The sequence below is a fragment of the Planococcus citri genome, chromosome 4 (genome assembly GCF_950023065.1).
Source record: "Planococcus citri chromosome 4, ihPlaCitr1.1, whole genome shotgun sequence".
Taxonomy (NCBI): Eukaryota; Metazoa; Arthropoda; class Insecta; order Hemiptera; family Pseudococcidae; genus Planococcus; species Planococcus citri.
Window position 1 is genome coordinate 58,255,725 of NC_088680.1, and position 26,276 is coordinate 58,282,000.

General features: G+C 32.4%; 2 protein-coding genes across 2 annotated transcripts; both read right to left on the reverse strand.

Annotated features, from left to right (window-relative positions):
* Positions 1–4,081: 4,081 nt before the first annotated feature.
* Positions 4,082–15,516, reverse strand: LOC135845634 (esterase E4-like). Its single transcript, XM_065364333.1, has 10 exons — positions 15,143–15,516; positions 14,919–15,059; positions 14,363–14,507; positions 14,101–14,286; positions 13,744–13,940; positions 13,443–13,602; positions 5,354–5,541; positions 4,978–5,122; positions 4,712–4,844; positions 4,082–4,551 (listed from the first exon to the last, which is right to left on the reverse strand). Exons 1-10 carry the CDS (start codon positions 15,335–15,337, stop codon positions 4,335–4,337), a joined length of 1,707 nt encoding a protein of 568 aa, XP_065220405.1. The 5' UTR covers positions 15,338–15,516; the 3' UTR covers positions 4,082–4,334.
* A 5,346-nt stretch (positions 15,517–20,862) lies between these two features.
* Positions 20,863–25,782, reverse strand: LOC135845633 (venom carboxylesterase-6-like). The gene is made up of 10 exons (XM_065364331.1): positions 25,301–25,782; positions 25,072–25,215; positions 24,841–24,985; positions 24,591–24,776; positions 24,311–24,507; positions 23,369–23,525; positions 23,091–23,278; positions 22,576–22,720; positions 22,369–22,498; positions 20,863–22,298 (listed from the first exon to the last, which is right to left on the reverse strand). Exons 1-10 carry the CDS (start codon positions 25,598–25,600, stop codon positions 22,040–22,042), a joined length of 1,851 nt encoding a protein of 616 aa, XP_065220403.1. The 5' UTR covers positions 25,601–25,782; the 3' UTR covers positions 20,863–22,039.
* Positions 25,783–26,276: the final 494 nt, after the last annotated feature.

The following is a 26,276-nucleotide window of genomic DNA, read 5'->3' on the forward strand; positions in this document are numbered from 1 at the left end:
CGTATTCAAAATGCGCAGTAGTTAAATTTTTAAAAGATCGCTCGCCCCTGTCTTTCCTCTCCCTCAAAATCAGATTCAGCTGTCCAAGCAGTGTTGTCAGTTTGAAACGGTACCATATGTTTAAAACGTTTAAAACGTTTAAAACACTGTTTTAAACGTCGAGAAAAAAACAAACAGTGTTTAAAATGTTTTTTTTTTAAATTTTAAACAAGTTTTTTTTTTGTTTTAATCAAGTTTTTTTCAACTATGATTTTCTAGGATAACGTACACATATTTGAAAAACTGAATCCAAAACAAATGAATTTGTGTCAAAAACGTGTTTAAAACACAGTTTAAACATGTTCAAAACACGTTTAAAACACATGAGAATTCAGCAGTTTAAAACCATGTTTTTTTTAAAAGTCTTAAACAAAAAAAAACTGTTTGTTCTGTCTTTTTTTTTTTTTTAAGTTTTTTTCCAACATTGTGTCCAAGTAAACTTTTCAATTTGCAGGCAAATTTTGAAAATTCAAAACTCTTTTATACAGCGTAAAAAAATATACCTAAAATTGTCAGAAATCCTAGCTCATTTTTCCTATGAAATTGGAAAAATGGATTTTTTGTATAAAATTTCGATCTTTATTAGAGCAATATTTAATTATGTATTTTCAATCATTCTGAAACCTCAGCTCCGGCGTGGTATTAATTTTTTTAAGTTCTTAAGACATTTCTTGACAAAATTTTTGAAATTCCGTTCAGGTTTGAGTTGAAATTTATTTTGAAATTGATTCATTAAAAGAGGTAATATTCTCATGACAAAAAAAATGTTCAGTAGTGAATTTTTAGAAAAAAAGAAAGTAAGTACTGAAAACGTAAATTTATTGATATTTATTTGGGGGAAAGAAGTAGGTAGGTGGTTTTTATTTCAACTGTTTTAAACGATAGGCATACTAAAATTTTTATGTAATTTTGATGATGAAATTAAAAAAAAAATAAATAAAAAAAAAACACAGAACAAGGAAATTTTATTACAAGCAAAAACAGATTTCAGAAAAGCTTCTTATCAAGTTCAAGATCAAAATCAGCATGATGAAATAAGGTTAGAAAGTTGTTCTTTGTCGATTTTAGCAAGGAATCGTTAGATTCTAGAAGATTGACTTTTTTTTTCAAAGTTTTCAAGAATTCACAAAAAAAAACAGTCATTTTTCATTTAATATTTAATTTAGACAGCTGAAGACAGCTAAATTTTCTTGGAGAGAGGAGGTTTGGATGGTTCTCCAGTACTTAATCAAATTTTTTGTATTTTAAAGCATAAGGTTTCAAAATGTTTGAACATTTTGAAACCTTATGCTTAAAAATACAAAAAATTAATCGAAATTTCCAATTTTTCTGAATTTTAATAAGTAGGTAATTTTTAAAAACTGATTTTGTTTGCAACAAAAAAATATATATACCAAACTCAAGAATTTTTGCAATGAATTGAATATCGACGAGTCCAAAAAAAGTATACCTAATTTTTTTTTAAAAATCAACTTACTTTTCTGAAATTTCATTCTAGCTGCATGGTTCTTTTTTTTCATTTAATTATATTTTATGACTAACGAAAAACAATTTTTGAGTTTCAATTCAATTTTCACTCCCCCAGTTGATTTCAAAAAAGAAGTAAATCACAAAAAATTACTTTGTTTCTAGTTTCGCCTTTTCGCTTAGAAAAATTTGATTCAAGAATCAGGTAAGAAGATAGGTACCTAAGTCTATATTACTCAAAAATAAAATAAAATAAAATAAAATAAAATAATAGTAATAAAAACAAATTACTTGTTACCAAGCAATTTTTTGAACAGTTGCAACTTCTTTTCAAACAAAACATGATCATGAAGAAAGTTCATAATACTACATTATGTATTTTTTTTCGAAATTTCGGGATGACGCTCATATTAAAATTCAATGATATGTTGTACTATCTTAATTTATACTTTTTTTGATTATCTTAGAGACTTTCTTTACATTTCTAAAGTGAAAATTATATATATTTTTAAAAAATGAGTATTTGTCTGGCGTTAGTCTGGCGTAATTTTTCATGCTTTCAAATACAGTTGTTCAACATGAAACTTTTAAAATTTATACCTAATTGATTGATGGTTCAGCTTTAGCTCATCTTTAAAATTAAATTGGTTAAAGAGTAAATAAACACATAAAATAAATCTTATTTTTAAACAAAATTTATCAAAACAAACAAATTTTTCCAAAAAAGTTCTGTTCTTGTTTTTTTTTTTTTTTTTTTTTTTTTAAATACCAAAATATTATCAACGCAACGTATTTCAACAAAAAAATTCAAAACAAAACCAAAACACCCTTCGAAACAAAACGCTTTACGCAATAAGAAGACAAACCAACTCAAATTTTCATTAACACGCATTCTACCTACACGTATGTATTATCTTGGTAGTTTTTGAAACGTACTCACCTAGATTTGGCACGCGTTTGACTCTTGATGACCTTTATGTTTACTTTCACTTTTCACAGTTTCATTGATAAAAAAGAAAAACTTCATTTTATATTTATACGAGAGACGTTTTCGAGCTTGAAGAGCTTTACTTTACTCAAAGTGTACAAAAACGTGCAACGAGATGTACGTGTACTTCGTTATCACGATTCGCGAGAGACGTGAAATATTCACACAGAAGTCATAACCTGACAAAATATTTATACCTAGTGGCAGAAGTTGTAGAAGTAGATATTCGCATTTTCAACTTGTGTGGGTGTTGGTATATAAAAGGGAACCGTTATATTTTGGGGATGTTCGCGATAAAACTTCGCCTGCGTATTGTACACGCAGAATCATACGAAATTTAGTATTGATCAGCTCTTTTCGTTCATTTATTGTCGCGAATAGGAATACCTACAGCGAAATGTGGTGCCCGAACCCAGACCCAGACGCACCCACTCGTGAAAACATGCAGTTTTGGAAGGTATTCCCAAATTACCTATCTGCTTATTGAAAATATAATTTACCTACTCATACTACAATCCGTATAATAGAAAACGATGGATATACATTTGATATTGTAAATTAAAATAGATTATCGTCCTTTAATTACTGAAGCTACCTATATTTGATTACGTATTAGAAATTTATTTACTTAAACGAACCGTGAAAATGAATACTGATTAATAAACCAGGAAGGAGATTGAAAGCAATGTTTTCTTTTCTTTAGTAGGTATATTCGTGAAACATCGTCGTAAAACTCGTGAATGTTTTGTAATATATGGATTATTTTCATTTCGAAAGCAACTTTTAAAAGAGGTGTTTTTAATTTCGTAATTTCTAAAAGGGTTTTCACATTAATGAAATAAGGGATTTCTTTCATAATACAGTGTGGTTTCAAAAAAAAAAAAAAAAAAAAAAAATCGAAGTGTAAAATGTCATTTTGGTGGTACGTTGGTATACCTATTGTGTGTTTTAGCTTCTCACGTGTTGTTTTGGGGATGTGAACTATGATCTCATTGTTTATTTTACTAAACAAAAGATTCAATTAAGAACTATCATATTATCTCGTATTATAAAAATTAAACCTTGTGTTTGGGTTCGAAATAAAAGCTTTTAATTCAATACTTACTCGTGTTCGATAACTCGGTTCTTGTCTCCATAATATTTTTCAACAATAATCATCCTTCGAATATAGGTAACTTTTTCGAAACAAACGAACGATTTTTTTTTCAACTACCGAATTTTATTCGCAAATAAATCACACGAAAGTACAAATAATTCGCTACGAACTACAACAACTAACATTATGTGTAGTCCGGAGTATTTCAATATTGATGTTCCTTATCAATATAAACTAAGTAGGTACCTGAAAGTTCAATTACAGTGTGTACCTGAAACGAGGCGAAAAAAAGAATAAAATTAGGGAATTTTTTCCTCGATTCTCGATTGCCGGCTTATTGCAAGGTGATTTCATTGTTGGATAGGTAAAGGTATAACCTTTGCACCGATATAATTACATGCTTTTTATTTTTATACGAATAAAAAAAAAAGCTATAAGGAAAAGGTAATTATAGCTATACGTACAGTATTCTTTTTTTTGCAATTTCGTAGGTAGCTAGGTATAAAGTTATACGACTCGAATATTACATTACAACGTTAAACTATATTTATAAATCAATCGATTTTCGTTTTTTTTTCCTAGAAAAAAAGGGAAGGATAGGTATTTGGTGCAATTGGGTTTTTGTATGTTCCCTTAAAATAAGGTCAAGTTCAAATAGGTAGGATAAGTATTATTGGAAAATACTTACCGTTGGCTGAAATTCAATGCCACGTTTTCCTTCCCCCCCTATATGCAAAGTTGCACTTATAACTCATCTATTTGAACTTTATTCTTCGATTGGATTACTTCAATTTCCCATTCACGAGATTTCAGTTGCAGATTATCCCATAGCTTGTAGGTATCTTCTATGAAATCTACGTCTGTATTCATTTCATCTCGTTCGCTGGTTATATTTAGGTATTTGAATTCATGTTTCGTCATCGGTTCCCAAATGATACTATTTCCTTCCTTGTTTGGATTTCTGAATAAATTAAAAGCATTTACACAAATTAGTTTTTATTTCGCGACAAGTTCTAAACGTAAACTGTTCGTTAAATTATTCATGCATGTTAATTAAACGACTGGAGAGAAGATATAATTATTACCTTATATCTATTGAAATAGAACCACGTACCACGTACCTTGTTTTAATAAAATTAATCCAATATCCCAGCATCCTCTTCGCTACCAATTCGTCGTTGGCGGTCAATTTCGCAGGATCAGACCACAATATAGTGAACAATGTAATGAATTCGTCACCATGAGAGGGTAATTCTGTCGATTAGATTTTTATTGTGTTAGGTACGGTACGTGTTATCTGAATTATGCGTAATTACACTTATCTATTAAGTATTTGTTGCAATGAAATAATAAACGATTACAATCTCGAGACTCGAAGTCAACGTACTTATATCACTTAGACCGCTCGCAGCGTGAAAAATTTTACTGAAGGAGTCCTTTATTTGATGATCGAATATGTAAAAGAATTTATCGTCTTTGTAACGCTTGGCAGCTTTTATTGTGCCATATTTCACTAGTCCATCTCCCAATAACTGCATAAACATGAACAATGAATATTAATTTTCAAAAGGTACACCATAGGTTCTTACTACGTATTACATATTTTACGCATTACATAAAATTTTTAATTTATAGTCATTTTTTAAAATTTTTTTCCCGAAGTTACGTCATGTTGATACCTATATGTACTTGTATGTAGTCAATATGGGTGAATTTTTGCTGGTAAATAATGGTATGGATAAAGATAGTAGGTAGGTACTTGCATTAATGAACTGGCGTATGTTTTCGTTACTAATGTCTTGATTTTCGAGGTATTTATTTTTTAATGAAGCAGTAATCTTGGATATTTCTTCTTTCGTCGCTGTCAAGTCGTACAGCAATGAGATTGGTAAAACTTGATTGAAGTTTTCATTTAGACTAGATGTCGAAGATTTGTCTGCTTCAAAAAAATCTGTTGAAAAAAAGGTTTATCAATTCATAAGATTCATTGATTGCTAAGATGATGAATTACATAACCTATAAATATCGTCACTTTCGAGAAATGCTTAAGTGTAAGTTTTGTTGTCGAGGTCGTCCCTAAAATCTGAAGGAGCATCTTTCTTTAACATTTCAAAATGCCGCGTTCTGATTGATCGAAATTTATAAAACTAATTTAGACATGGCAAAGGACTATCTTTTATACCTACTTCAAAATGCTGCGTTCTGATTGGTCGAAATGATCAACTATCCTGCGCTTAGAATGTAACATTTCAAATTTAATTTCTCTTTAAACAATCTATTCATTGAGCTCATTTCCGACAGCTTTCTATTACGTTTCAAAATGTTCGCAATCTGAATTCTGATTGGTGAAAATCAATAAAACTTTGGATAACCTTCTCCAACTTGGGAAGTAACTTTTCGAAATTCCAATTTCTTTACCACGCTAGGCGCTAAACCATCTATGAACTCACTCTGCAGCTATTTCCTACAGATTTATTTTAGATGTCAAAAATGCTGCGTTCTGATTGGATGAAATTAATGATTAAATTTATCTACATAGGAAAAGATTTTCGCGCGTTGTGATTGATCAAAAGCAATAAAACTTTGAACAAAATTCTGGAACTTTGGAAATAACTTTTCAAATTTCTTTTTCAACCTCATTACTATGCGTACCAGCCACAACCTGTCAAAAAACACATTTTCTTTTATATGTCAAAATATCCCGTTCTGATTGGTTGATATTAATTAGCGTCCTTTTTTAGCTTCTGATACAATTTCTTGAATTTTAAATAAACATGCGTTCATCCTACTTGAACTTTAAATTCCAAAATGCTGTGTTTTGATTGGTCGAAAATTATTATTCAGCTGTTTGAGGTTTTTTTTTACAATTTTTTGAAGACATTTCGTTATTTTGAACACATTTGATCAAAGTTTCAAAATCCCCCGTTCTGATTGGTCGAAATTGGTTATTGAGCCTTTCAATTAAGCGTCTGATACAACTTCTTGAACACGTTCTGTTTAAATTTCGAAATCCCGCGTTCTGATTGGTCGATATTAACTAGTATTCTTTTTGCAGCTTCTGATCCAATTTTTTCAATTTTCAATGAACGAGCGTCCATCCTACTTGAACTTCAAATTTCAAAATGCTGTGTTTTGATTGGTCGGAAATGATTATTTGGCTGTTTGAGATTCTTTTACAAACTTTTTGAACACATTTCGTCGATCGAAGTTTCAAAATGTGGTGTGGTGTTGTTTCGACCAACCAGAACGCGGCATTTGGAAACTTGAACAAAATGTGTTCAAAAAGTGGTAAAAAAAAACTTAAACATGGTGCTATAATCATTTCCGACGAAACATTGAAATTTAAAGTTCAAGTACGATGGACGCCTGCTCATTCAAATCTCAAAAAGTGTCAAAAGCTGAAAAAAGCGCAATTTAATAATGACTAATCAGGATGTGACATTTTGAAATATTAATGGCATGCGTTTAGATGAGACATTCAAAAAGCTCAATAGACAATTTTAACCAATCAGAACAAAGCATTTTGAAAATTAAATGGAATGCTTCCGAAAATTGTGCACTTGGTGACAATAATAATTTTTGACCAATCAAATCAAAACACAGCATTTTGAAATTTAAAGTTCAAGTACCAAGTAGGATGGACGCCTGTTCATTGAAAATTCAAAAAATTGTATCAGAAGCTGATCAAAAAACACTAACTAATATTGACCAATCAGAACGCGGTACCTATTTTGAAATTTAAACAGAATTTGTATCGGAAGCTGGTGAAGCTCATAATAATAAATTTCGACTAATCAAAACACAGCATTTACGAATTTTCACGGAATGCCTTCAAAAAGTTGTAATAGAAGCTCAAAATTTTCAATAATCAATTTCGACCAATCAGGACGCCGCATTTCAATATTTGATTCGAATGTACTCAAAAAGCGCAATAGCAAATCTTGAAAAAACCCGAACACCACATTTTCAAATTTTTTAGGGAATGTCGTCAAAAAAAAACTTCAAATAAAAGCTGAAAACCTCAATAATAAATTTCGACCAATCAGAACGCGGTATTTTGACATTTAAACAGAATGCATCAAAAACGTCGTAACAGATAGTCAATAAGCTCAATTATCAAATTTAACCAATCCAGACGCAGAATTTTGATATTTAAATTCAAATGTACATAGGATGCACATACGTGTTCAACTGTTCATTGAATGTATTAAAATGTTGTATTGGAATCTCAAAATGCTCATAATAAACAATTACGACCAATTGGATTGGATCACGGCCTTTTGGAATTTTGACTGAATGCGTTAAATAAGAGTTATGTAACGGTGGTCAAATAGCTTAATAATCACATTCGACCAATCAAAACACAGCATTTCGAAATTTTTAGGGAATGACTTCAAAAAGTTGTAATTGAAGCTGAAAACCGTCTCAATAATAAATTTCGACCAATCAGAACGCGGTATTTTGATATTTAAACAGAATGCATTCAGAAAGTTGAATTTATTGAACCTCGAAAAACTCAATAATCAATTTGACCTATCAGAACATAGGAATTTAATTTCAAAGTTGAAATCGAGTGCACACATGCTCATTTAATGTTCAAAATATTGTATCAAAAGCTCAAACCGCTCATTAGTCAATTTCGACCAATCAGAACACAGCATTTCTTAAAAAGAAACTAGGTACTTACCTTACCGTTTTTCTCCACTTCATTATTAGGCCAACCGCTTGGCGAAAAAATACTCTTTTAAATTAAGTAATATAATATACTTTTCATATTACAAAATGCAGCGTTTCGATTGGTCGAGATAATTAAAACTACATATATACCTAATCAACCTTATCAAGCTTAGAAAGCAACTTTTCGATTTTTTTCTTGTTGAACCATGCACTTCCTGAGGGTTTTTCAAGAACTTCTTTTACAATTCAAAATGCTTCGTCCAGATTGGTTGAAATTATTAATTATTAAATCTTTGGAGTTGGACGACTTTCCAGAGGTTGGGAAGCAAGCGTTAGAATTTTTTGCATCAAACCATGTACCAACAGATTTCTGTTATTTATTTAAAAAATCAAAATACTTAATTCTGATTGGTCAGAATTTATGATGCTTTAAAGTTCGGATAACTTTTTCGCGTCCACCTTTTTTCAACTTCATTAGGAAGCCTATCGGCTACTCAGCTAGGCAAAAAATACTCAGTCCCATATTCCGAAATGCTGCGTTCTGATTTTTTGTCGAAATGATCAACTAGGTACCTATCTCGAATTACGAATTTTTTTTCGCTCCAAACAATCTACTTACTCGTTGAACTCATTTCCAACGGCTAAAATGGCTTTCTTTTATGTTTCAAAATGCCGCAATCTGATCGGTGAAAATCAAGAACACTTTGAACAAACCTTCCCCAACTAGGCAAGCAACTTTTCGAAATTTGATATTCTTTATCCCGCTTGGCGCTAAACCATCTACTCGCATAGCTATAAGGTAATTCCTACATCTTTATTTTAGATTTCAAAAATGCTGCGTTCCGATTGGACGAAATTATTAATACATGGGAAAAGTTTCTCACGCGTTGTGATGGGTCAAGAAAGCAAGTTTGTATTAGAATTTTTTAAAATATCTACTGAGTTCTGACTGGTGAAAACTGGAAATTAATGATACTTTGGGGAACTTTCCGGTGCGTTCTGATTTTCAAGTTTTTTTTGTCTTAATCCATCTACCAGGATTGAAAACCGCTTTGAAAAAATTCAAAAAGCTCAATAATCAATTTAGACCAATCAGCGCGCGGCATTTTGAAACTTTAACGAAATGTGTTCAAAAAGTTGTAAAAGAACCTCAAACAGAATTAATAATTAGTGTCGACCAATCAGAACTTGGCATTTAGAAATTTCGATGAAGTATGTTCAAAATGAATTGTATCGGAAGCTCAAACACCCAAACGGTTTGATACCCAATATCGACCAATCCGAATGCAGAATTTTGAAATTTAGAGTTCAAATACGTTGGTCGCATGTTCATTGAAATTTCAATAGTTAACTTAAATTGGAAACACGAAAATCTCTATAATCAATTTCGACCAATCACAGTACACCGTTTTGAAATTTTGACAAACTGCATTCGAAAAATTATATCGATAGCTCGAAATGCTGAACAATCAACTTCGACCAATTTAAACGCAGCATTTTGAAATTAAATTTATTCAAGTACTGTAGGATGGACGCGTGTTCATTAAAAATTCTAAAAGTTGTATCAATAAATATTGACCAATAAAAACGTGGCATTTCTGAAATTTTTATGGAATGCGTTAATGCTCAATCATAATTATTTCCCACCAACCAGAACGCGACATTTTGAAACTTTGACGAAATGTGCTCAATTAAGTTGTAAAAAAGCCTCAAACAGTTCAGTAATCATTTTCAACGAATCAAAACACAGTATTCTGAAAAAACAAGTTCATTTCAAATTTAAAAGGTTGTATCAAAAGCTGGAAAAAGACACTAATAAATATCGACCAACCAGAACGCTGCATTTTGAAACTTTGATGAAAAGTGTTCAAAAAAATGTAAAATAACCTAAAACAGCTCAATAGTTATTTTTGGCCAATCAAAACACTACATTTTCAAATTCAAAGTTGGAAAAAAATGGACATCGGTTAATTGAAATTGCAAGTAGCTGTATGAAAATCTGAAAAAGGAAACTAATCAACAACGACCCATCAGAACATGGCATTTTGATATTTTAATGGAATGCACTTATAAAGTTGTATCAGAAACTCAAAAAGCTCAATACTTAATTTCGACCAATCGGAACGCAGCATTTTTATTCTTTGATGAAATGTGTTCAAAATGTTTCGAAAGGAACTAAAACAGCTCAATAATAAATATTGACCAATCAGAACGTGAAATTTTCAAATTCAAAGTTGAAGTAGGATGGACGCATGTTGGCATGTTCATTGAAAATTGAAAAAGTTGTATCTAAAGCGCGGAATAACTACACTATCAATATCGACCAATGATAGCATCGCATTTTGAAATTTTTATGGAATGCGTTTATAAATAAGTTGTATCAGAAACTCAAAGTTATCAATAATCAATTTCGACCAATCAGAACCAACCATTTTGAAAATTTGATGGAGTGTTCCAAAAATTGTATCATTAGGGCAATAATCATTTTCGACCAATCAAAACACTGCATTTTGAAATTAAAAAGAACGTGGTTGTATCTGAAGCTCGAAATACTCAATTATCAATTCCGAATTTCCGACCAATCACAACACAGCATTTACGGATTTTTAGGGAATGCCTTCAAAAAGTTATATGTACATATTGTAATAAAAGCTGAAAAACTTCAATAATAAATTTCGGCCAATCAGATCACAGTAATGTGAAATTTAATGTTCAATTATTAGGATGCATTTGTATTCATTGAATTGAATGCTTATAAGAAGTTGTTTCGTAATCTGGAAGAGCTCAATAATCAAACCTGACCAATCAGATCACTGCATTTTGAAATTTTAACCGGATGCGTTTATTTGTCAAGAAGCACAATAATAAATCTCGAAAAAACCGGAACACCGCATCACATTTTGAAATTTTTAGGGAATCGTCTTCGAAAAAGAAGGTTGAATAAAAGCTGAAAACCTCAATAATAAATTTCAACCAATCAGAACGCGGTATTTTGAAATTTAAATAGAATGCGTTCAAAAAGTTGAATTGGAAGCTCGAAAGTCTCAATAATTAATTTCAACCAATCAGAACATAGCATTTTTCTTTTTAAAAAAAAACTACTTTTCGAACTTTTATTCAACTTTATTATACTATCTACTGGGCAAAAAATACAGTCTTTCAAATTACAAAATACTGCGTTTCAATTGGTCGAAATAATTAAAATTATAATCAACCTTTTCAAGCTTCGAAAGCAATTTTTCGATTTTTTTTTCAACGTCAAACCATGCACTCCTTTCCTCCTTGAGGTTTTTCGGCTTTCTTTTATAATTCAAAATGCTGCGTTCTAATTGGTCGAAATTAATAAAACTTTGTACTACTTGGAATTTTTTCCAGTCACATTACCAAGTCTATAGAGGCTTGGCAAAGACACACTTTCTTTTATGTTTCAAATACCTCGTTTTGATTGGTCGAAATTAATGAATCTCACTTTTTCTATGTTTAAAAATGCCGCGTTCTGATTGGTCGAAATTATTGAAACTTTGAATAACTTTTCTGAGCTAACATGTTTGAATTATTTTTTAAACCACATTACAAAGTCTATTGCCTTGGTAAAAAATACACTTTATTCATGTTCGAAAATGCCGCGTTCTGATTGGTCGAAGGTAATTAAATCTTGGCCAACACTCCAGTGCTTAGGACGCAACTTCTCCACCTTTTATAAAGTCTTATGAAGTTATGAGTTTGGCAAAAAACACTTTCTTTTATATATTACAGAATGCAACGTTTCGATTGGTCGAAATGATTAAAACGATGTGATCAACCTTTTCAAGCTTAGAAAGCAACTTTTCGATTATTTCATGTTAAATCATGCACTTCTTGAAGTGTTTCCGAGGACTTTCTTTTATAATACAAAATGCTGCGTCCTGATTGGTCGAAATTATTAAATACTCGTATTAAATCGTTGAACGACTTTCCAGAGCTTAGAAAGCAAGCATTTGGAATCTTGTTGCGCCAAATCATGTACTCATTGAGCTCTGCCTCTTTCCAACAGCTTTCTTTTATATTTCAAAAATCAAAATACTGAGTTTTGATTGGTCAAAATCAATGATACTTTGGACTTGGGACAACTTTTACCGCGTCCCTTTTTTTTCAACTTCATTATCATTAGGAAGCCTCCGGCTAGGCAAATAAACACGTTGTCTTTAATTCCGAAATTCAGCGTTCTGATTGGTCGAAATTATACGAAACCCATCAGCTTGGCAAAACCAGCTTTCTTTTATTTTTCGAAATGCCACGTTCTGATTGGTCAAAATCAATAAAACTTTGGACAACTTTCCCGAGCTTAGGAAGCAACTTTTTGATTTCTTTGAGCTCTTGCCAAGGGTACATCATATGTCAATGGGCAATTCGTCATCAGGAAAGCGTATCCACTTGGCAAAAAACACACGTCTTCTTTTATAATGTATAGGTAAGTAGGTATAATGGATAATGGATAGAATATTTTTCAAGAGCTGCAACTCCTTCAACTCAATTTTCAACTTGACGAGCAAAATACGTAGGTAATTACGCCGTATTCTTCGTAGAACTTTTGATATATTTTGTTGAATAATAGTTTAATCAAATTTCACTCGCAAAGTCGCAAAAAGCAACGTAGGTAATTTAATTCTGTGGAAGGCAAACTAATTTACGCATGTAAGTTCAAGTTACTTTCTCACCACACACTAGGTAAATTACCAGGAAACATTATCAGAACACTCGATGTATTCCAAAATTTTTCAATTTCCATAGGTAACTGGGTACCTACTCGAGTAAAAGTATCTGCATCATACGCGAATTTGACCCGCTTTGTAAAACTTTATCTCGCTATGCGAGAACGAAATGCATACATAGGTGGGTACCTACCTTATAAAAGGGTAGGTCTATCGGTACCTAGAATAGCTACATACATCTCTTCTGCTACATTTATCCTCGCAGGAATGTACCTTTAATATCTACCATAAATTTCTGAATAACATTGTCCCTTTTCTAATCTCAAAATTGGAAACCTACTTAGTACTTACACCTCGGATTAGACACATACAATAGATATGAAAATGAAATAAAGGCGAATTTCAACCAATAGGTACCTTATAGCCTATTACACAATACGATCATAATTTAAACACACCAAACGACCTTCTTAATAGTTCTTACTTGCAGCCTTTAGAATACCCTCTCCAGAATTATACCCTAAAATCCAGGGTACCGTATTTACTTCTTCATCTATCCATGGATTTTTGACTAGAAATGCATTTTTTACGCCGCTCAATTCCACAGTTGGGAAAAATACAATGGATGGTTCGTGATTCCATACCTGAAAAATTCCCAAGTTTAAGTTTTGTCTTATCAACACCTACATATAGGTGGTTATCACTTATCAGTTTAAATTATGTAACTTGACCACGCTATTCGCTAAAGTCTACCTCGTAGTTTTCCTTTAAATTATTCAACTTACGTGAAACGCTGATTGATTTTCGACTAAAATTTTCGCTGGTTTTGTTTTAAGGCACCGAATACGTTCAACGTTCGAAGAATTCGGACATTTAATCAAATTGATTAGGGTGTTCGTTCTATTTTTAGCCACATCTGGCGGTAAAATAGCCCATGGTACTAGAGCTGTGCCACTTTGACTGATGGCTGATTGGAATAGACCTGAAAAATTCGCCAAACTCGAATTTCACTTAGATACTAATCGAATTACCCTTTTATATAGGTACCTTTTCCTAGGTACCCTCATTATTTAGCTAATAGGCGAGGCTTAAAGTTTTGATAAAATATTAACGCGTCTGTCTCAGTTGCCCACAATACGTACCTTTGCTTTGTTCAGAGAACATGTGCAAATGAACCGAAACAGCGCCGGAATTTTGTCCCAATATGGTGATTTTATTCGGATCTCCGCCGTAAGATAAAATATATTTTTTAACCCATTTTAGAGCCATTACTTGATCTTTTAATCCATTATTACCCGAAAGGATTTCATCTCCGGTGCTTAAAAATCCTGCAAATGATCGCGCAGCAGATCTAAGATTAAACGAAATAATTTATTGTTAATAAAGTTCAAGTTGGAAGCTTACCTAAAGCTCCTAATCTGTAATTGAACGAAACAAATACTAATTCTTGTTCTACAAAATTATTAGGAGGGCATTCGTAACTACTACCTCGTTGGAATTCGCCACCGTGAATACAAACGAGCACGGGTAATTTAGCTCTTTCATTTGGCTACAAAAAATTTTAAAAAATTACAGGTCAAGGATATTTAAGTACGTAATAACCAGAGGAGTACAATAAAGCGTTCAAAAATATTATCAGTAAGCCTTCTGCTGCTGCTCCATCTTGGAGAAATAATCATGCCAAATTTTTAAAATAGGTACCTATACAATTCATTCTGTAGTCGATAGACTTGAAAAAGATTTGAGAAGAAGGGGGAGGAGGGTCTGAAAAAGTTTTGCAATGATGTTTTGTTTAACTCGTCGCCCAGTTAGAAAGCTTTCGTCTACCTTCATTTGTCTGATCGACCAAAGGAAAATTCTATTCTAAATAATAAAGGTCAACTTACAAGATTCTTCTACTAAAAAAATAAGGAGACGAAAGGAAGCCCTAGGAGACTCTTTGAGCACAGACATTACTTACATTAGGAGTATACACATTCAAATGCAAGCAATCTTCAGTTCCAAAATATTGGGAAACCCCGTAAGAAATCGCAGATTGATAACAAACTGAAGGAAATGTAGACATTCTCACACCTTTCCAAGCGGGTGCTTCTTCCGGAGGCTAAAATAAAACAATAAAATAGGTAGGTAAATCTGATAGAATAAAATTTTCATTTAGGTATAATACATATAATAGAATCAAACCTCGAATCGAAGCTCTCCTATTGGTGGTTTTGCGTAAGGTATATTCGTAAAAGCGTAATAAAACACATTATTTTTGGTTGCATATCTTCCTCCTTGAATTTTTCCTTGAGCAGTATTGAGTAAAATTTCTTCTACCGCCGATACGAAAGTTAATAAATTAATAAATAATAGAATTGTGAAACGCGAAGAAATCATTTTACCATGAAAAAGGATAATTTTCGAACACACAAAAAAAATTAAGCTACCTTACGAGCTAAGTTACCTACAAAAAGTTTCAAACTTTTAAATCGTGGAAATATCGACATCGACAGCTTGCAAATATAGGTTCCTATTCTTATCACGTCGAGGTTGAAATACCAGCTCGTATATAATTTGTGAAATTAACAAAAAAATATGAGTAGTGTATCGCGTGGTCATTATCGGGCGAACATTTTTTCGAGACAAGGCAGGTACACCGCTGTGGTAAAGCGTTGGTAGTCGAATAAAAATGACATCAGTGACGAAAAAATTGAATAAAAACGTGTGTTTATATGACTACCTTATACCTATTTTTCTGCTAAAAAATACGTGAGGAAATTTGTACTCACAATGCACGAATTTGTTGGTAAAATTGAAAGCAAAAAATGAAAATTTCTTTTTTTTCGATTTTGGTAAATTTTTAAATTTAAATTTGACTCATTTTCATGTAAAAATTTTTCAAAAAATTGGAAATTCCGAAAATTCGCTGGAGACTCCAAAAAAAAACGCTCAAAAATGCTGCCAAATCAAGAGATCAAAAATTTCAGATTTCTTCGTCAATTTCTTGATATTTCGAATTTTTCATGGATAAAAAGAGGCAATATTTTGAATTTCCGTTTTAAAAAAATCACCAAAGTACAAAATATGAAATTAAGCCCTTGAAATTCAACTTGGTGGTGCATTTTTGAGTGGTTTTTCGGTTTTTCTCCATTCAGTGCAAAGATGTTTGAAAATTAGGCTACTTTCTCATTGTCAGAGTTATCAAAACCCTCAAAATGGTTTTTTAGCGCATGCGGAAGAGGTTTTGATAAATAACGTTACCTAAAGGAAGAATCATAACGCATAAAGTGGATTTTATTTCAACTTAAATTTATTCTAAATTATTTTTGTAAGACAACGTTGCATGTATGCAGAATTGTAACCTCTAAGGTGGTTTTTCGAATGTATTCGACATTAGTATTCGTACATTTTCATTTGAGGATGTTTTGAAGAAACAACGTTAGCTAGATGGAAAATATGTACTCATAAGGTTGTTTTGTTTAGGTACAAATAGATATTCATCTTTAGGTGTGTATTGTAAAACAACATTGGCTATACGCAAAATCTTGACCTCTAAGGTGGTTTCTCAAATATACATTTTCATTAGAGGAAGTTTCTTAAAAAAATCAACGTTAGCTAGATGGAAAATGAGTACTCATAAGGTGGTTTTGTTTAGGTACAAAATAGATATCTATTTTTAGGTGTCTATTGTAAAACAACATTGGTTGTACCCAAAATCTTGAGCTTGGCCTTCAACTTCTAAGGTGGTTTCTCAAATATACATTTTCATTAGAGGAAGTTCCTAAAAAAAAACAACGTTAGCTAGATGAAAAATAATTACTCATAAGGCGGTTTTGCTTATGTACAAACGGATATTTATTTTTAGGTGTCAATCGTAAAACAACATTGGCTGTACCCAAAATCTTGACCTCTAACGTGGTTTCTCAAATATACATTTTTTAGTTGTCAATTTGGCTGTACGCAAAATCTTGACCTCTAAGGTGGTTTCTCAAATATACATTTTCATCAGAGGAAGTTTCTAAAAAAAACCAACGTTAGCCAGATGGAAAGTGCCAACTTATAAGGTGGTTTGGTTGATATATTTTCCTATTTGAATAAGTAGCCTTCCTAAGCATTCATGCAATGCAATTTATAAAAACATCGTTACCTTTTTGATGAATTGTACACCTCAAGGCGTTTTTAGGTATAGGTAGTTTAAAATCACCAAAGTACAAAAATATGAAATTCAGCACCTGAAATCCAACTTGGTGGATAGTGGTGCATTTTTGACTGGTTTTTTGATTATATTCTGAATGATTTTTGTAAAACAACGTTCCATATGTGTGCAGCGTCGTAACCTCTAAGGTGGTTTTTTGAATGTATTTGACATTTGTATTCGTACATTTTCATTTGAGGATGTTTTGAAGAAACAACGTTAGCTAGATGAAAAATAAGTACTCATAAGGTGGTTTCGTTTAGGTACAAATAGATATCTATTTTTAGATGTCTATTGTAAAACAACTTTGGCTGTACGCAGAATCTTGACCTCTAAGGTGGTTTATCGAATATACAGTACATTTTACATTTTCATTAGAGGAAGTTTCTAAAAGAACAACGTTAGCCAGATGGAAAGTCCCAACTCATAAAGTGGTTTGGTTGATATATTTTCTTATTTGAATAAGTGGCCTGCCTTTTTGTAATTTTTCGCAAAATTGTATTTTATTTTGATGAAATTTTATCAATTTTTCGTGATTTTTGTTTCGATATGATTTTTTTTCTCGCTATTTTCAGACATTTTTGCGTTTTGGCAGTCTTTTTATTCAAGTTTCGTGATGTTTCATCAACTTTAAGCGATTTTCAACTGTTCATCAAATCATCACTGTACCTATTATTTACAACATTTCAACAAAATACATATATGTACCTACCAACTTATTTCATTCGATATCATACAGCAGTTCAAAAATTTTTTGATGTTTTTTGTTTTTTCTATTTTAATGTGTTTTATTTTCTTTAAGCTCCACATTAGTCAAAAATACTGAACTCATAAGGAATGTATAAAAAATACTCGTAGTCTCGTACGAACGAAATATTACTGAAAAATTATTCAGTTATGGGAAAGATACCAAAACGAAGGTACTATCTTTTTTCTATCATTCCAACCTACTTAACTTAATTTGATGACACTTTCTTCGTCAATTTCTTGACATTTTGACTTTTTCATGGATAAAAGGAGACAAATTTTAAATTTGCGTTTTAAAAAATCACCAAAGTACAGAAATATGAAATTCAGTCCCTGAAATCCAACTTGCTGGTGCAGTTTTGATTGGTTTTTCAATTTTTCCCCATTCAGTGCAATAAAAGTTGCAAATTGGGCTACTTTCTCGGAGATATCAGAACGCTCAACGTGTTTTTTTTTTTAGCACACACGGAAGGGTTTTGTTAAATAACGTTACCTAAAGGGAGAATCATAACGCATAAGGTGGTTTTTATCAATACTTAAATTTATTCTAAATGATTTTTGTAAAATATCAAATATGTAAAATAGCGTTGCCTGTGTGCAGAATCGTAACTTCTAAGGTGGTTCTCCAAAATGTATTCGTATTCGTACATTTTCATTTGAGGAAGTTTTGAAGAAACAACGTTAGCTAGTCAGAAAATAAGTACTCATAAGGTGGTTTTGTTTAGGTACAAATAGATATTTATTTTTAGGTGTGTATTGTAAAACAACATTGGCTATACGCAGAATCTCGATCTCTAAGGTGGTTCATCAAGTATGCATACATTTTCATTTGAAGAAATTTCTTTTTTAAAAAACAACGTTAGCCAGATGGAAAGTGCCAACTCATAAGGTGGTTTGGTTGTAATATTTTCTTATTTCAATAAGTAGCCTACCTAAGCATTCATGCGAGGCAATTTATAAAAACATCGATAGCTTTATGGTGAATCCTACACCTTAAGGCGTTTTCAAGTAAGTATAGTTTTTTCGTTTTGATACTTTTTATAATTTTTGCAAAATTGTGTTTTGTTTCGATGGAATTTTATCAATTTTTTATGGTTTTTGTTTCGATATAATTTTTTTTTTTTTTGCTATTTTCAGACATTTTTACATTTAGGCAGTCTTTTTATTCACGTTTAGGACTTTTTCATGAATAAAAGGAGGCAAATTTTAAATTTGCATTTTAAAAAATCACCAAGTACAAAAATATGAAATTCGCCCCCCCCCCCCCATTCAGTGCAAAAATGTTTGCAAATTGGGCTCCTTCTCGGAGATATATGAGAACATTGAGAACGCTCAAAATGGTTTTTTAGCACATACGGAAGGGGGTTTTGATAAATAACGTTACCTAAAGGAAGAATCATAACTCATAAGGTGGTTTTTATCAATACTTAGATTTATTCTAAATGCTTTTTGTAAAATATGTAAAATAACGTTGCCTATATGCAGAATTTTAACCTTCAAGGTGGTTCTTCAAATGTATTCGAATTTGTACATTTTCATTCGAGATAGTTCTGAAGAAACAGCGTTAGCTGGATGGAAAATATGTACTCATAAGGTGGTTTTATTTAGATACAAATATATATTTATTTTCAGGTGTATATTGTAAAACAACATTGTCTGTATGCAGAATCTTGACCTCTAAGATGGTTTCTCGAATATACATTTTCATTAGAGGAAGTTTCTAAAAAAGCAAGTAACAACGTCAGCTAGATGGGAAGTCCCAACTCATAAGGTGGTTTGGTTTGGTTGATATATTTTTGTATGTATTTGAATAAATATCAAGCATTCGTGTGTGGCAATTTATAAAAACATCGTTAGATTTATGGCGAATTATAAACCTTAAGGCGAGTTTTCAAATAGGTATGCATAATGATATATGTATTTTGGAATTTTTTGAAAAACAGCTCTAGGTGGTAGAAAAATTGCCTGTTTAAAAAGTGGTTTACCTAATTATCTTTTATTAAATTACGAGGTACTGATCTTTCATCGATTTTTTCAGGAATTTTCAATCATTTTCATGCCACTTTAACGAGCTTTAATAATGTTTTATGTAATTTTTGCTTTACTTCTGATTAATTGTAGTGAAATCTCATCACTTTTTGGTGTCCTTTCTATTGTTTAATGTGTTCTATTTTCTTTAAGCTCAACGTTAGTCAAAAATACTGAAGTCATAAGGAATACAAATATATAAAAAATATGAGTGAAAACTGAAATGTTACTGAAAAATTGTTAAGATACGGGAAAGGTACCTACTAAAGGAAGGTTTCATCTTTTTTCTATTATTTCCAACCAACTTAGCTTAATTTGATGGCACTCTAAAATTACACCATCAACTGCTTGGCTATTTTCTTTTATTTTTATTTTTTTCAAATGAACTCTTGAAAAATCGTCTCGCTTATGGTCGTATTAATAAAGATAAAATCAAACCAGAAAAATTCGTAAAAACACAAAGAAATCATTGTAAAATATACTCGTAGTTCACGAAATAATAAGGTAGGTATACCTTACATAAGAAAGTACATTAGTAAAATTAAAGTGAAAAATGTGGGCTTTTGTTTCCACGCGACCATATTATACTTACCATCTCATATTACTTATTCATATTCGTCGTATATGTATCTACGAGGGTTGTTCACGAATTCGTGCACGAAACGCTCTATCTCGGAAACTATTATACTTACGGCGATGATTTTTGCTCGAGGAGGTTCTCCGATGTCTTATGTATCTTTTAGTGTATATTTCAATACTGTACCTTGCTGCACATGGTTTTTATAGCGTTCCGCGATGACCTCTGAAAATAGTTCGGCTCGGGGTGGGTAGAGTTGCAGTATATTGCGGTCTAGTAGCAAGACTAATTCTTGTATCGAGCTGCGTGAGCGCTCATTTTGTAGCCTGAAGTCCCAGGAACACGGTGGTGTATTCAATTCTTTTGTTTGACGCGTTAAAATTTTCTTAATGAACTAAAAGTGATCGTGGTGCAGCTTCATGAGGCTGAATTTTCACTGAAAAAACGCCTCAGTCACTTTGCATCTGTCCAACATTTTTACAACATGCTGTACAAAAAAAATAAGTACACCATCGTGTTTCTGAGACTTCAGACTACAAAATAAGCATGCACGCGGCTCTATACAAGAATTAGTCTTGCCACTGGAGCGAGAAGTGCACCAGTCCATCCAGCATGAAGTGAAAAATTTCCTTCGCCCATTCAAATTCCTCTAAAAGTGTTTTCCCTGTGTCCTACAGAAAAACTAAGCACACCATTGTGTTCCTGAGGCTTTTTACTATAAATTGAGTACATACGCAACGTAATAGTACGTAGTAGTCTTGCAGTGGAGTGCTCATTGCATGATGCTACGTTGTTTGAATTGTTCCAAAACCGAGCCGAACTACTTTCAGAGCTCATCGCGGAACGCTATAAAAACCATGTGCAGCAAGGTACAGTATTGAAATATACACTAAAAGATACGTAAGACATCGGAGAACCTCCTTGAGCAAAAATCATCGCCGTAAGTATAATAGTTTCCGAGATAGAGCGTTTCGTGCACGAATTCGTGAACAACCCTCGTATTTACTCGGGTATTTTGATTTAAAAGCAAATTTTCCGGTACCTCTGACGTTTATTTTTATTATAATATGCATTGCTTACGTCAGCTTAACTTCAATTTTTCATGATCAAAGAAAATTTTCCATTTTATCAATTGCACCGCAAATTGCCTCCACCACGTCTCATCAACTATTTGGTATGTTGTTGCACGTAAAAAATGAAAAAAATAAAATAGGTACCACGAACATCACAATATAATGCGCCTAACGTTTAGGTAGTTTATTCATAGTATAAACACGCCATCTTGTCTACCGAATATTACTTCAATAAACAATAAAAATTTGCATCTCGTTCGACAAAAAAAAAGTTCCACATTCAGCGACAACAAAGCTGTGATAAGAATACATATTTTGTTCGCGAACTATAATAAAAGGCAAAAACTCGAAAAAAATTCGCATAAAGAATATGACGCGACTTCGTAATTTTAATGTTGCCATCTTCTTAGAGGGAGGTACCTACTTAGTAGTTGTATAGTAATAATAAAGCGAGTATATAACAATTTATGAGTAAAATTCTAAAGCTCATTATGCTGCTGTTGAGAAAATTCCGAATTTGTATCTTCTGTCAAGGGTTGTTCAAAAGATGACTGTGTGTTGTATTTATCTGCGGTATTATTTAAAGGTAATTTTTCCCAAAATGAATACTTTTCGTGTAGTAACGAATTTTTCATTATGTTTTCACTTTCACCGATGTACAGGTGATTTAAATTTTCTACGTTGTGCCCGGTTAATTCGTTCCAATTACTTTGTAGTATTCGATCGTCGTTGGGGTTTCTGAAAATAAATCTTTAATAAAATGAATAACCTGGATCTAATTTGATACCTATAGGAGGAGTCTTCTTACCCTGTACGTGCAAATGTAGCCCAGTATTTGATCAGTTTTATCGATAGCATCAAATCTTTTCCATTTAGTGTTGGAGGAATCATCCATAATTGCGGGAAAAAACTAATCAAGTCGTCACCATGTGAGACACCTTGTGATCATTCAGAGAGTTAAAAAAAGAAGCAAAAATAGATAAAGTAAGTTCAATTTATTTATACGTAGGTATACCTAAAAACTTCATCGTGCTGCTTAAGCCCCAAATTTCAGTAAAAGATCTATCGTTCAAATGATCGTATAGGTAAAAATAACGCTTCCCTTTGTACTTTAAAGCGGATTTTATGACATCGTGAGCAAATGCACCATCTGTAATCATCTGTGAAATAAATTATGAATAAAACTTTCATTAATTAATCTATTGCCTTTTTTGTTTGTTCAAATCTGGGTATATTTTTCGTTTTTAATTTTTTATATTTTTTATTTGATTATTGAAGAAAAATTTGAGTGACCAAGATTTTATTTAAGCCATTTTGAAAGGAAATTTCTAAAACTATGAATTCAGAAGCCACCGACAGTCCCAGAGCACCTGAACTCGCTCTCTCATTTAGTTCAGAATGTCGAAGATGACAAATTGAAGAAATTTTTATCATATCCCAACTCCCAAAAATATGATTAAATTTTTTTCAACTCCAGAGACTTTCAGTTTTTTACTTTTTTTTTTTTTTTTTTTTTTTTAATTTACTTACATTACGTAATTTGATCACATTATCTCTGTTGATTTCTAGATTTTGAAAATACTCTTCTTTAATAATCTGAGATAAATCATGTTGAAAATCTTTTTCTACGTTATAATCGAAGAAAAAAATTGATGGCATCAGTCTAACGTAATCTACATTAAACTCCTTTATTCCACCTCCGCCATTAGAGAGAAATTCTGCAAATGAAAGCGTTAATGGAACATAGGTAAGTAACATTTCACGAATTTTTATATTAAATAATCACGGATATTAAATCAAATTTTAACCAGCTACAGCGAATGCTCCTTCTCCGGATGTGATTCCAGTTATCCATGGCACTTGGTGCAATTCTTCACCAAATTCAGGTTTTTTCGTTAAAAATGCTCCCTCTAGTTCGGGTTCAACGACGACAGAAAAGCTCACCAAGGGTACGTAATGCCACATCTTTATTTTTAAAAAATAAATAAATTTAATAGTTTGTCAGTTCACCGCTTTCAGCATTATAGCAGGCTGTGCATTCATCTGCTCTCTTTTTATCTCTAAAAATGGGGAAAAAACTCGCCACAATTCAACGTGGATTTTAGTTTTCGACTTTTATACCTACCTATCTCAAAACAAAATAAAGATATCTACGAGAAAAAAAAAGCTTTGAAAAGTTTCTAGACAACTTTCGTCGAGGAATATCGTGTAAGTTGGATATCTAAATTTGAAATTTTCTTATCGTTAAGCCGAGCACCTTGAAATCATTTTACTCCTCCTGCTCTTCACCAACTTGAAATACCTTGACACTTTTTACAGGGACACGAGTGGGCAACAACGATTCGTGCGGAGCTTCGCAAAGTACCGTACGTCTACGTATAGTACATACCCATGAAGAAAATTTACGACTAAATTGTGACGTCACAGCGAACTACAGTCGATGCACACAAGTACCTAGATATTAACCCTTTTCGTATTTTCGCACCCCTTGTGTAAGGGGGAAAAAAACCAGCACAGAGTGAAATGTCAAGTCCTACTTTACATGCAACACTCGCGTAATATCGAAAAAATTGCAAATTACATTACCCGAGAGAAACATAACGTTCTACATTGGATAATTCTATCTCCTTCAGATCTCAAGGTCTGCAGACATACTCGCACTAGTGTTGTTTAAATTGCCTCTGAATGAAGATCAGTAAAACTGTATCTTTCTACACACACACCCTTTATGTGTTAGTAAATGAACTCACGAAGAACTTGGGAAACATTTGGACTAAATCCTCGCCTGGTAATTTCTTCAAACACAGGACCAAATCTTGTACACAAGTTAACGGGCATCCGGTCAACTGAGCCAGAGTAAACGTTTTGTTTCTGGCCATAGCTGCAGGTGCAACTGCCCACGGAACGGTCGCCGAACCACTTTGACTAATGGCTCTGTGAAATAAACCTACGACAAAATATATCTATGGATTCAATTCTAAAGAAGTGTGATAGGTATACAGAATTTTTTTTAGCTTGTTTGAAATTCACCTTTGCTCAGAGGAGAATACATATGAAGGTGTACGCTTGCGCCACCGGCACTTTGTCCAAAAATCGTTACTCGATTGGCATCTCCGCCAAAATTTTTGATGTTTTTTTTGACCCAACGTAGAACGGCCACCTGATCTTTTATACCGTAGTTTCCTGGCAACACTTCGTCTGCTGTGCTCAAGAAGCCTGCGGCGAAGTATATTAAGTAAAGGACAAAATAATTCGAAACGAAACTTTTATTTGCACTTACCTAAAATACCTAGTCGATAATTGAACGTCACGACGACGATTTCTTCGTCCATGAAGTAATGAGGAAAACAATCTGCGCTATCTCCACGAAAAAATGCTCCCCCATGAATACACACCATCACAGGTAAATTCAAATCGACGTTTACCTAATTAAATATATTTTCTGTATAATTTATAAATTATTTTTCAATTCGTCTAATCGACAACTAGAATGGAAATTGAAAAGTTTTACAATTGGCGTGAAAACATTTAAATACAAACAATCTTCTGACCCACCAATTCCTTGACTAATATAGAATCTGTCATACTGCAGGCATTTCTGCTTGGGTAATATTTCGTTTCTGATACCATCCCATGAATCGGGATCTTGAGGAGGCTGTGTAAAAAAAACAACATTATGAACTAAGTAGTAAGAGCAAACGACTTTGTGAAACTTTAGGAAAATAAAATCTCATTATTACTTGAAATCTCAAGTCTCCAGTAGGTGGTTTCGCGTAAGGAATTCCAAAATAAGCCAAATAAGGTGTGCCATTACGAGATAGTAATTTAACACCTGATAATTTTCCATTTTCTGTGCTAACAATGGTCGTACCTTGTACGACGTAAAGACACAGCAGTAACCATAAAGTGTAAATTGAACATCTCGCTTCGAGCATTTCGCTTCTTATTACAATTAAACTCACATATGTAGGTACGTACATATGCTCGGTCACTTTGCAAAGAAAATAAAACGATACCGTACGAAAAGTTTTATCCTTCATTTTTCTCTATAAAAAAACGTCCAAAGTTTTACCTTCATCGTATCGTACAAACTTATCGTGCTATAAACGATACTACAAACGAACGTAATACGATGAAGGTGCCTATTTTGCACGTTCTTATCTTTCTTCCTGATTACATTACCAAAAAAAAAAAAAAAAAAAAAAAACATACTTTGGAAACAATTTCTTGACAAAATTTGCAAATAAGCAAACAACAATGAACAATGTTTAGAATGTTTGGCTAGTTTATATTTCTTTTTATCAAACTAGCGTGTAATACGAATATGTGTTAAATATACTTTTGTAAACGGTGTTCAAGTTAATGAATTGTATGTAATAATAGCTTAGTAATGCAGCAATCAGAATTGTACCTACGTCAGTGTACGTAGGTACCTGGTTTATGAAGCTGCTAATTAAAATTGTAGGAGCAATGATGGGTACTTTTAAAACTGGACCAGGGAATGATCTTCATGCCCAAATCATCCAATATTTTTTTCCTGAGTTTGATACCATCCTTAGCCTTAGGTATTTTAAATTTTGATGTGTACAAGAAATCAAGGAAAAACTGAACATACTTTTGATCCTTGAGTTTCGAAGATTAGGCAAACATACGTACTTGGAAGTGTATTTTTCGGAACCAGAGCTTATTTTTGTCAGCTCGTGTTAAATCTTGAAT

Excerpts from the sequence above, each read along its gene's own strand:
- LOC135845634 (XM_065364333.1), bottom strand. The coding sequence starts at position 15,337 with ATGATTTCTTCGCGTTTCACAATTCTATTATTTATTAATTTATTAACT. Across the intron at positions 15,060-15,142 it reads TAGGAGAGCTTCGATTCGAG|CCTCCGGAAGAAGCACCCGC; the intron begins GTTTGATTCTAT and ends GTTTTATTTTAG. Across the intron at positions 14,508-14,918 it reads TGAATGTGTATACTCCTAAT|CCAAATGAAAGAGCTAAATT; the intron begins GTAAGTAATGTC and ends AATTTTTTGTAG.
- LOC135845633 (XM_065364331.1), bottom strand. The coding sequence starts at position 25,600 with ATGAAGGATAAAACTTTTCGTACGGTATCGTTTTATTTTCTTTGCAAA. Across the intron at positions 25,216-25,300 it reads CTGGAGACTTGAGATTTCAA|CCTCCTCAAGATCCCGATTC; the intron begins GTAATAATGAGA and ends TTTTTTACACAG. Across the intron at positions 22,721-23,090 it reads ATGTGATCAAATTACGTAAT|ATGATTACAGATGGTGCATT; the intron begins GTAAGTAAATTA and ends TTTATTTCACAG.